Source organism: Triticum urartu, chromosome 7A, assembly GCF_056163025.1.
Source record: "Triticum urartu cultivar PI428250 chromosome 7A, HENAU_Tu73, whole genome shotgun sequence".
Lineage (NCBI taxonomy): Eukaryota > Viridiplantae > Streptophyta > Magnoliopsida > Poales > Poaceae > Triticum > Triticum urartu.
Window position 1 is genome coordinate 15,612,086 of NC_141879.1, and position 11,871 is coordinate 15,623,956.

An 11,871-nucleotide genomic window follows, 5' to 3' on the forward strand; every position below is an offset into this window, starting at 1 on the left:
GATGTGACCGGCGGCGCTTCCCTTCTCGAAGGACAATGGGGAACAACTGCACGGCCGCTGGACCCCCTCTTTTCTAGACTAGACAAGAGGAAGAGGAAACGGGGATGCTTGGATTGCATAGAGTCGTACATATACAAACATAAAAATGGTATGTTTGTAAAGGAGTCACAACTTTCAGAATTTACCTTTTTTCAAACATGATTCTTCCTTTCTAGGCAAATAAAGAAAGGAAAACTTTCACTTAGACCGACTGATTTCTGGCTAGCGCAAACCACCCAGTGAGCTGTCCGATCAAGTTTGATCGTGTGGCGCTAGCGTCTCTCACGTGTCTATCGGGACCGTGTCGTTGGCTCAACCGCATCCCAACCATGCGGTCTCTCACGCTTACCTACATCAAAGCAGAGGCGTCAGATCCAGCTGATGCGAGAGGCAATGCGGCGGCGAGCATCCAGAACGGCAAAGCCATGGCGACAATGGGAAGTGGAGGTGTGCATGGCGGCGATTGAGAGCATCGACTGAGGCACTGCGCTCAGGTATTTTTCACACCTGCCCCAAAATCGAGCTGAAATGCTAGGTTTCGGTACAAAATTAGGGGTATGTATGCCGCGGGGGGGAGGATGACTCTGCGGCGATTGTAGGGCGGAAGGGCTTGTCGGGAGAGTTTAGGTTAGAGACGATTAGGCCGAAGGGGGGTGCTGCATAGATCATGTGTGTGTGGTGCATTTGCTTCGATTCAGAACAGGGAATCCACAACCAGCGCAACAATCCACTGCGGCAGGGGCGCAGAATATTGTGTTCATTTTCAGAGCAGCAACAAGAACGTTGTTCTCCAGACTGGGAGTGGTCCTTCATTTGTGTTTTTTTGTTCATTTTCAGAGCAGCAGAAAGAATGTTGTTCTCCATACTGGGATTGGTGCTTCATTGCAGCACAGAGTAGGTCGGCCGGCAGACAGTCATTCAGTTATGCTGATGGAATGACAAGATACGTGAACTTGTGAATAGGATTAGCGAACCACCACAGTTGGCATCCGAACCTCCGGAGCAGGCATCTTCCCCTTTAATAACACATCCTCGACAGTATATCTTTGAGCTGCTGCAAAATATTTCATATAGCTATCGAGATACCCCATAGTTACCTCTACTGGGTGGGACTCTTTGCCATGAACCAAATCAGTACGGCAGCTGAAGACGGGGAGACAAGGTTAAAAGAAGAAAATCAGCAGAGGGAGCCGAGGTACAGATCAGATCCACCTAACAAAACTACACCTGAAAAAAACTGAAGAAGATGGTTTTTCTTTTTGGAGCCCTCTTCCTTGCCTGTAGCCGCCAGTCTTCAGAAGCCTGATGGGACAGGCAAGTCAGCTGCTGTTAATGCACGCACATGATTCCACGATACACTGGGTCAATTGGCAGTGGACGCAGCTGTCAGGCCAACCACGCTCGTTGAAGATTGTCAGCACTAAATATGAACCACTAAAAAGTTGCACTTTGCATGTTTTAGTAGCATCAACTTGGCATCGGTTCACCATTTACATGCTACATTCGTTCGGCCAAATATGTCGTCTGCATCCACAAAAATCCTCTGCTAGTGAATTTCTGAGATGATCAGGTTTACAGTGCAAAATACAATACAGGGGAGGCAAATTTGGCTACACTGTCTAGAGACAACTAAATAACAATGAACATGAGAAAACTCCCAGCTCAGCTTTATTTAGACCACATAAACATGTCAGACAGATTCCTTACTTCTCCTTTTTTCTGCGGAGAGATTCCGTACTCCTCCTAAGACATCTCTTGAGGTTAACCGTGCCGAAGTATCTGGAAGTCTGCTGCAGAGTCCAAAAAGATTATTTTTTCAGAGAACAAACGATCTTCTTCTGTCGCAATATTACTTCTCAAGGCGGTCGGGTGGCACCTGGAGTGTGCAATGCTCTTCCCAGGCCCAGAAAAGAGGTATCCGTCTGCTTTCCTGCCTTTTTTGTTACTGCCTGCAACAAGTTTGACATATATACGATGAGCAGTGCTCCCAGCTTCCATTCTGTAGCTATTACTGTTGTGAATCTTTTCTGCCATTTCATGCAGGGAAGGTCTTTTCTAGAGGATTCCACTTTGGATTCAAACAAGGAGATGAAAAAAACTACTACACAGGTAGGACATAACCAAAAGCACTAGGCCAAGATTGATACTAGCTGGAACTGAATCATCTTCTCACTGTGGCAAATATCTCTTTATGGATATAAAACAGTTCCAGGTGTTGGTCACTTGTTACAAACTGCACTGATCCAATGCAGATCATAAAAGCAAAGTTTTAGTTTTCTGAAAGTGCCATTCAACCGCATTAACGATGCAGTTTCACAAAATCGCATGTCCGCCAACAAAACTCTGGCTATCTCTGTATATATTAAGTCTGGTGTATTTGACTTCTTCACCTGTATGCTGCCCCAATCAGAAAACTATGGTGTACAACAGTGGGTATCTTCAAAACTGTTTGTTAGTCACCTTGAATGGAAAAAAGAGGATGGACTTTTGAGCCATCTTTGAAATGGACCCAGCCGTGGTTGAGGTAACAGCAAGGACAAGAAAAGAAGAAGAGATCGCGCAAAAGTAGAAACAGAGCAATGAACTTAAATATGCAGGGGAAATCGAGAAAATAGATTCAGCTCTCGTTGTTTTCTTTTTTCCATCATTTCCCCACTGTTTGTAATTCTAAAGGGCATACTAAAATCTATGTTTAGTTCAAAACTCTCTTGGACTTGATTGGGTTGGACTGTAATTAGTCTGCTGTAGTCAATTATTTTCTCTAAAAGAAAACATGTCATTTCTTCTCTCAATTCTCAAAGGAACTTCTACCACAGAGGCGCTACCTGCTCTTGATGATGGCCAACCAGACAAAAAGGTGTTCCAGCAAATGAAAAGTATGGCAGAGATGCTCAAAAGTTTGCGAAATTGCAATGTTCAGAGACATGGTAATCCAAGATGGGCCACGGTGCCAACCGACTCCTCCCATTGTGCAGGCTTAAAAAGTGTGAACTGCTGATGGTTGAACAGATGCATCAATCTATACCTACTATTAAAGGGAATATGTATTCTTGGTTTGGTTTGGTCCTTTTCGTTGATTTCTTTTTGTTTGTAATCACACGGTAAGCCATCTAGGCCAAATACTTGTACGTTGATGGGCCTTTTATGGGCTTCCATAAAGACCGCGAAAAATATCCGGGCCAGGTACTTGTATGTTGATGGGCCTTCTATGGGCTTTCATAGAGACTGTAAAAAATTATTGTGTCAAAATAAATCAACATTGTGAGAATTAAATAGAGGACCACCTATCTGGATCTATGTTGTAACAACCAACGATCTATGCATCTTTCATGTTTTTTAATCCCACCTCGCTCTTTTACAAAAATTCCCACCGGTAAATATATGAGCGGCCCCAGGAATCAACCGACAGACCATTAAAACAAAGGAGAGCGGTCCTCATGTTTAGGGCGAGATAAATTAAGCGAATGAGCTAATTAAAGGAAGGATTGTGGGCTTAAATAGAAAACGAATGTGGCTAATTAAAGAAAAGATTATGGGTAAAACCCGTGTAATAATTAAAAGAAAGATTATGGGCTTAATAAATAGAATATTCAAATAGATGGGGCTAATTAAAGGAAGGATTTGAGGTGAAAAGGTAGGATAATCAAAAGGAAGGATCCGTAGGCTTCAATGTGATAGGGCTACTAAACTAGAAAATGAAGGATTTGATTCCCGATTAAAACGGATGAGCACGTCATGGTAATTAATGAAAGGATTATACTTAAATGAAATTAGTGGGAGATTATGCCCGGCAAAGAAAATATGGACGTGGCTAAATTGCATCCTATTTTTTATATTCATTTTGTTGAAGAATGTTAAGTTGCAACATGTTTTTCATAGCGATTCCGGTGTTGTGGAACATTATGCTTGTACAAAACATCAAATTTTCCCGTTGCAACACACGGGCATATGTGCTAGTACAAAAAAAAGGAGTAGCAGAAACTCATGCATCTAAGCAAATTTAACTTTTGGGGCGATTTTACCACTCATAATCTGTTCTCAGCAGTCACGGGTAAATGGCACGGTAGCTGAGGAGTAAGTAGACTTCATACTACCAGTTAAGAACAACATGCATCAGATTAACTCCATACACACACCACAGATGCAGCTAGGCTATTTAAAAGGCGTTAGGTAAAAATGAACATAAACAAACTAGGCAAATTTTGGCTAGACTGTCAAGAACAAGGAACTGAAAAGAGGTGTCTGCCTGCAACAAGATACAAATATATGTATGATGAGCAGTGCTCCCAGCTTCCCTGCTGTAGTTATTACCGTTGTTGAATCCTTGCTGTCATTTCACGTAGGAAAGGTCTTGTCTGGTGGGCTCCTGAATGCTGCCTCCGTGCAAGCTCTTACAGCCAGGTAACAATGCTTGTATTCTCTTGTGTTCTCAGTTAATTAGTCCATCAACGCTATCTGGAAAGGGAGAGATAAAGAAGTCCACTATGGATCCAAGAAACTAGAAAAAAAATATACACGCAGGGAAAAACCAAAACCACTAGACCAAGATAAGGTATGATGCTAACTGGGATTCAATCCTCTGCTCACTGTAGCTAATAATCACACTGGCAAACAATTGAAGCAGGCAGAGACATACATATATACTCAGTGTTGTACTTGTACGCCATAGTTTTCTTATTGGTGCATTTTGCAGAGAAGAAGTGAATACACGAGAGTTCTTAATATGAACAGACATAACCCAGAAACTGAAACTGCATCGAACCCAATTGTAGGTTTCTTGGAAGACATGCAGTTTCCTGCATCCTTAACCTAGTTGATGAATGGACACCACTTTTCAGCTGCCCCATGGCATGCTTCAGGTACCACCTGGCGGCTTTGAGAAATGTTTCGGCAGAAGAGGATCGCTTGTTCTCTGAAATAATAAATCATAAGGAAATACCGTAACTGATGATTCCTTTTTCTTTTTACTATGCAGCAGCATTTCATATACTTTGGCATCGTTGGCCTCAGGAGATGCCTTTATAAGGTGCAAGGAATAAAGAGTCTATTCTTCTTCCTGTTCCTCTGTTATACATACGTTTTCCTTTGGAGAGCAGTGGACAGTATGAACTAATAATTCTAAATATACTAAACCTGGCCAGGTTTAGTTTATCAGGTTTTTTTGAATTTTTCTTATCATACAAATTCGAACCAATGGGTGGGCAACACATGCTTTAGTGGGGGATGTAGACAGGTACATGGCTGGGTGCGCGTATCAATTGCTGGTGGAAACTATAAAAAAATAATGATCCAGCCCTCCATTGGTTGCATGCTTTGGATTCTTCTCAGTTTTCTATTAGTTGCATGCGCTGCAGACCGGATTGGCTACATCTTCTATTCTTTATTTTGTCTGAATCTGCTTGGCTTTGTCTCCTTTTCAATTCCTTTTTGTTCTCATCACGTCGATCGCTGTTGAGTCGGCTGCCGCCCGCGTTTTCTGGAACCTTTAATTGTCGGCTGCCGCTTCTGTACACACTTCTGGTCATTTCTGCAGCCTGTGCGGTGGCCGGTTTCAATTTGTGCTCTCTCACTTCCCTGCCTGCTATAAATATGGGTTGTGCGGTGCGGCCGTTTTCCATTTCAGTTGCGCCCGTCTTCGCTCCTTCTCTTCCAACTTTTGCTGCCATTTTTTCACTTGCCGATGGTTACTCCTGCTCCTGCTCGGTCTGGACGCCGTCGTCGGCGTCGCCCTTCTGGGATTCGGGCCGCCGTTATTGCGCGTGTGCGCCGTGGCGGCATGCGTCTTCCTTCTGTGGATTCTTCGTCCTGGGGCGGCAACCGCTGGGCTGCGTGGTCAGTTGGGTGAGGTCGATTCAGGGCGGCTCCTCCGCTCTGCGGCTCGCCGGCCGCTTCATTCCCGCCGGGCCGGTGGGTTTATTTTGTCTTCTCAACTTGTGCTTCTGTTTGGGTTGTTCTTTTATTTGTTAGCTTGCTGTGTGGTCAGCTTATTTGGTTTCTTGGGTGGTTGTTCTACTTGTTTGCTTCCTCTGTGGTCGTCTGTGGTCAGCTTATTTGGTCTCTTGGATTGTTCTTCTACTTGTTTGGTTCCTGTGTGGCCATCTTATTTCATTACTTCATTTTGTAGGCCGCCAACGTTCTGACTTGGAGCAGTTTTGTTATGGAGATCTTGATGCTCGCCGTCGGGAGATTTCGTTGGGGAAGCGACTTGTTGACTGTACTGTTGGTGAGTGCATTAAGTTCTTGCTGCACGTATGGGAGTGCTTCTTATTGTTTTTGTGTGTTTCTCCCTGCTGTTTTGGATAATGTGGGTGACTTCTTGCTCTCTTTTTTTCTGCAGGTTCGACCGTTGCTGTAGGTTCTTCTTCTGCGTCTGATGGCTTTGTTTCTGCTGGCGGCCCTCCGCTGTGCGAACTGGTGAGTTCTTGATTGTTTTCTCTGCTTATTTTTTGTACATGTTTTGGTCTTTCTTGGCTCGCGCTTCTGCGACCTCCTACTGGTTGTACGTGGCACTATTGGCCTAATCGTTGTATGCAGAAGACACTAGCGTGTAGGCCTTAGCGCACGAGACTCCCGCGCACGGGGGCATGCAGCGCACGTACGCACTGGAACGGCAATTCATCGATGCATGCAGTGCATGTATGCAGTTCTATGAATATACACCGCTGCATGGTGCATGGCGTGCATCCCGATGAATATACTCGTGGCATCCCGATGAATATACTCGCGCCATGACAGTGCACGCGTGCACTCCCATGAATATACTCGCGCCATGCAGTGTACGTGTGCACTTCAGTAATGCTATCCCTCTACGTCTGTTGCTTACAAAAAAAATATCCACATGCATTTTCGATTGGTTTTTATTTTTGCTTCCTTATGGGCTGTTTGGGTCCAGCTGATGTGTCCGTTTCTTTTTCTATTTAGTTGTTTAGCTATACGAGTTTCGTTCGGGATATAATGTGCTGTGTCCAATATTTTCTCGCAGGTTTTTCGGGCGTGCAGATGGTTGATGCATCTATTAGTGGTCTTTCTGATTTTCCTGCGGGTCTCCATCTTCATAGTTATTTGGTTGGTCCTTCGTCTGTGCTGAACGTCTAAGAGTGGTGCCTCTACGTGCGGCTGGTGCTTTCGGTCGTCCTACTCCTCTTGGTAAGTTTATCTTCCAATGTAGGACTTTGCCGTTGGTGCAACTGACGATTTTTTCCTAGATTAAAGTACGACTTTGACGCGCGGTTGGTATTTTAGTTATGCCTACTCCTGTTATGGAATACTGTTGGGTGGTGCGTGCTCGGCGTAAGCGGACGTTGATGCGCTTTTACTGGTCGGGACCGAAGAGAGGCGCTTCTCTCTTACTATGAAGTTTTGTTTCGTACTTTTTCCCACTTTTGCTATCTGTTGCTGTGTACGGTTTCGATATTTCTTCCCTCTTTTGCAGTGTGTGGGATGCAGCCCCCGTTTTCAAAGGATTATATTAATTTGCTTAAAGGTAAGCTCTTGGCCTCACCTAGCTTTTTCTCTCTGTTTGCTCCTTACAAGTAAGCAATTTATTACATTACGAACTCTTCCATGCAGGATGAGAATCTTATAGTGTATATTCCAAGACGACCAATACTTGGAACAGTGAGTGAAACAATTGGCCTAAAAGTACAAGGGTACACCTGTTGTTGGTACGTTCATGAAGGTATGATACAAGCGTCCGTACTAATTGCTCTACCACGTCAGAAAGATAGCTTTAGAGAATCGTCCATTACATATGAAGGAGAAGCAGCTAATACAGAAGATGAAGCAATGGAAAAATCAGCTCAGATGGCCTTAGAATGCATCTGTGCAGACCATAATATTTCTATCAATGATCATAATTACTATGCTCTTGAAGTCACAAAGGAAAGGTTATTTACAGCAAGAGAGAAGGCTCAAACAAAACAATGGCAATTCAATATGGCCCGCCAGCAAGTAAACACACAACAAAACGAGTTTGCAAGACAGACAATAATTTTAGCAAAGATATGCAATGGCTTCTTTGATATATTACCACTTCGTATGTATCCCCAGCGCCCAGACAGCAACAATCCCATTATCACATATACAGGTGCGCACCCTCCCGTCGGACGTATGCAAGAACTTGCAAAATCACTTTATCATTATATCACAGGCACCAATCCTGCAGGAGGATATACTAGGATGATCTAATCGACTAGCATCTACTTCTAGCTTATCTATGCAATGTGTTTGTGTCTTTATATACGGTTCTCTGTCCGCAGCGAACTGTATGTAGTTTGAATAATTTGTTTGTCTGAAGAGTGTGCCACTTTTAATTTGTATGTTTGTATCCCTGTGTTTACAAGATTTCAATATATTCGTATGCTCGGTTTGTTTACTATCTCTTACGTCATTTTGACATCAAATGAGCACGCACTATTCCACTTTTACATCAATAGATTGCACATCTGCGAGAGGTCACCGAGCGCGGCGTGCCGCTGCGCGGGCTAGGCTAGTATATCTCCAAGTGAAGGGGCAATTGAAAATGTGTACGATGGCATCCTCGAGTCAATATATGGCCTAAAAGTCAGAAACAAACGAACTGCGTCCAAAAAGAAAGTGTGAATAAGAACATCTGGTTTTAATCGTGTCAGTCCAAATGAAGAATCAAAAGCACCTGCTAAGTGCTGTTAGATGTGTATAGTTCATTGTGTACATCCCCATTGTATAAGGGGCTTTTCTGCACTTTGCCACACCTGTATATGTACTGGCCTTTGGCCCTCAGTAAAGGATCAGTTGCTGATTATCCAACATGGTATCAGATGCTAGGCTAGCCCTTTTCTCTCGCACGACGCAACTCCGTGCTTCTCGTTCCTAGCCTGCTCGTCTTCGGCCCGACTTTGTTGCTCCTCCCCGGCCGCTGCTCGGCTTTTTCCTTCTTCTGTCTCGTCCAGCCGCTGATCCGTCCGGAAGCCGCCCCGTCAGGCCCGCCTCACCCGGCCGCCGCCGCTCCTGTCCGGCTGCCGCCGCTCCCGTCCGGCTGGCCGCCGCCGTGCCTGCCCGGACGCAGCCGCGCCCGCCCGGCCGCCGCCGTGCCTGCCCGGCCGCAGCTGCGCCTGCCCGGCCACCGCCCCGTCCGCTGTTGTGCGCGCCCGGCCGCCGCCTCGAGCGGCCTCTGCTGCGCCCGTGCGTGAGCACGGCTCCTGCTCCCTTGGCCCGCCTCACCCGTGGCTGGCTCTCGATCCATTCTGGATCGGCCGCTCACTCCTCTTTTGATTCTGCATCGCTGGTGCGTGAGCGCGTGCGCTTCTGCCGCTTATCCCGATCCAGATCCGGTTGTGTGCAGTTGACTACAAAAAAAAGCCATGTCCTCTTCGGGCTATGTTGCTGTTGGGGAACGTAGTAATTTCAAAAAAAATTCTACGCACACGCAAGATCATGGTGATGCATAGCAACGAGAGGGGAGAGTGTTGTCCACGTACCCTCGTAGACCGAAAGCGGAAGCGTTATATCAACGCGGTTGATGTAGTCGTACGTCTTCACGATCCGACCGATCCAAGCATCGAAACTACAGCACCTCCGAGTTCTAGCACACGTTCAGCTCGATGAAGATCCCCGGACTCCGATCCAGCAAAGTGTCGGGGAAGAGTTCCGTCAGCACAACGGCGTGGTGACGATCTTGATGTTCTACCGTCGTAGGGCTTCGCCTAAGCACCGCTACAATATTATCGAGGAGTATGGTGGAGGGGGGCACCGCACACGGCTAAGAGAACGATCACGAAGATCAACTTGTGTGTCTATGGGGTGCTGTAACACCCTCGATGCGACTATAGCTCCCACGTGTCGAGGCACGACTTAGAGGTATAATCGCATTGAAGGCATATGTCGCAAGTCAGGTAATTATCACAAACATCCCATGTAATATAATAATGAAGAGGGATAACATAGTTGGCTTACACTCGCCACGTCACTTCAAAGTACATAAATAACATACATCATCCAAACACTCATGGCCCGACTACGGCGCCAAAATAGAAGAAAACCCAACAAGCGACAAAGGTCCCTATCACCCCCAACAAGGCACCACTACTGATCATCAGGGAAAGACACATAGTAACGCTGCGAGTCCTCGTCGAACTCCCACTTGAGCTCATACGCGTCACCTGGAGCGGAATCACCTGGACCTGCATCTGGAGTTATAGTATCTGTGAGCCACAGGGACTCAGCAATCTCGCACCCTCGCGATCAAGACTATTTAAGCTTATAGGAAGGATAAGGCAAGTATATGTGGAGCTGCAGCAAGCGACTAGCATGTATAGTGGCTAACTTATACGCAAAGGAGAGCGAGAAGAGAAGGCAAAGCGCGAGCGAGAAACTAAAGGAACAACCTGCGCAAGCATAACTCCAACACCGTGTCCACTTCCCGGACTCCGCCGAGAAGAGGCCATCACGGTAACACACACGGTTGATTCATTTTAATTGAGTTAAGGTTCAAGTTATCTACAACCGGACATTAACAAATTCCCATCTGCCCATAACCGCGGGCATGACTTTCGAAAGTTCAATCCCTGCAGGGGAGTCCCAACTTAGCACATGACAAGCTCTCACGGTCAACGAAGGAATAGACCTCCACCCGAGACGTTCCGATCAGACTCGGTATCCCGATACAACAAGACATTTCAATAGGTTAAAACAAGTCCAGCAACACCGCCCGAATGTGCCGACAAATCCCGATAGGAGCTGCACATATGTCTTTCTCAGGGCACACTCAGATGAACACTACGTACAACTAAAACCAACCCTCGAGTTGCCCCGAGGTGGCGCTGCAAGTGGCTCTGTTTGGACCAACACTCAGAGGAGCACTGGCCCGGGGGGGGGGGGTTTAAATAAGATGACCCTCGGGCTCCGGAAACCCAAGGGAAAAAGAGGCTGGGTGGCAAATGGTAAAACCAAGGTTGGGCATTGCTGGAAAAGCTTTAATCAAGGCGAACTATCAAGGGGTTCCCATTATAACCCAACCGCGTGAGGAACGCAAAATCCGGGAACATAACACCGATATGACAAAAACTAGGGCGGCAAGAGTGGAACAAAGCACTAGGCGAGAGGCCGAGCCTTCCACCCTTTACCAAGTATATAGATGCATTAAGATAACATAGCAATATAATGATATCCCAACAAGTAAAAAAATGTTCCAACAAGGAACGGCTCCAAATCTTCACCTGCAACTAGCAACGCTATAAGAGGGGCTGAGCAAAGCGGTAACATAGCCAATCAACGGTTTGCTAGGACATGGTGGGTTAGAGGTTCAACATGGCAATTGGGAGGCTGACAAGCAAAATGTAGGCATCGTAGCATTGGCATAGCAAAAGAGCGAAGCAAACTAGCATAGCAAAGATAGTAGTGATTTCGAGGGTATGATCATCTTGCCTGCAAAGCTGTCAGAGTTGACTGGATCCTCAAAAGCAAACTCAACGGGCTTCTCGTTAGCGAACTCGTCTCCCGGATCTACCAAAACAAGACAAACAAGCAACAAGGATACAATCAACCACGTGCAAACTCAAACAGTAAGATGCAAAGATGACATGCTATGCGGGATGCGATGCGGGATGCAAAATGCAAGATATGACAGGAAATGCATGAACCTGGCCTCAACTTGGAAATCCAAATGTTCCACTGGAAAGATGGAATGAAATCGCTTGAAAACAATATAAAGAACGCCGGAATCGGAGTTACGGTTTGGAAATGGCAAGCGTTTTAAGAATGACACCGGTCTGCGATTTACAGCAAGTAGGCATCTAAATGCAATGCAATGAACATGCTACAGCACCCAAACATGACAACAAAATACATGGCAGG

At 45.8% G+C, this 11,871-nt stretch overlaps 1 protein-coding gene across 1 annotated transcript; it reads left to right on the top strand.

Annotated features, from left to right (window-relative positions):
• Positions 1 to 5,670: 5,670 nt before the first annotated feature.
• Positions 5,671 to 8,414, top strand: LOC147956972 (uncharacterized). Its single transcript, XM_087537335.1, has 6 exons — positions 5,671 to 5,946; positions 6,164 to 6,262; positions 6,377 to 6,453; positions 7,022 to 7,185; positions 7,282 to 7,522; positions 7,609 to 8,414. The coding sequence occupies exons 5-6, from the start codon at positions 7,391 to 7,393 to the stop codon at positions 8,224 to 8,226; spliced, it is 750 nt and encodes a 249-aa protein (XP_087393461.1). The 5' UTR covers positions 5,671 to 5,946; positions 6,164 to 6,262; positions 6,377 to 6,453; positions 7,022 to 7,185; positions 7,282 to 7,390; the 3' UTR covers positions 8,227 to 8,414.
• Positions 8,415 to 11,871: the final 3,457 nt, after the last annotated feature.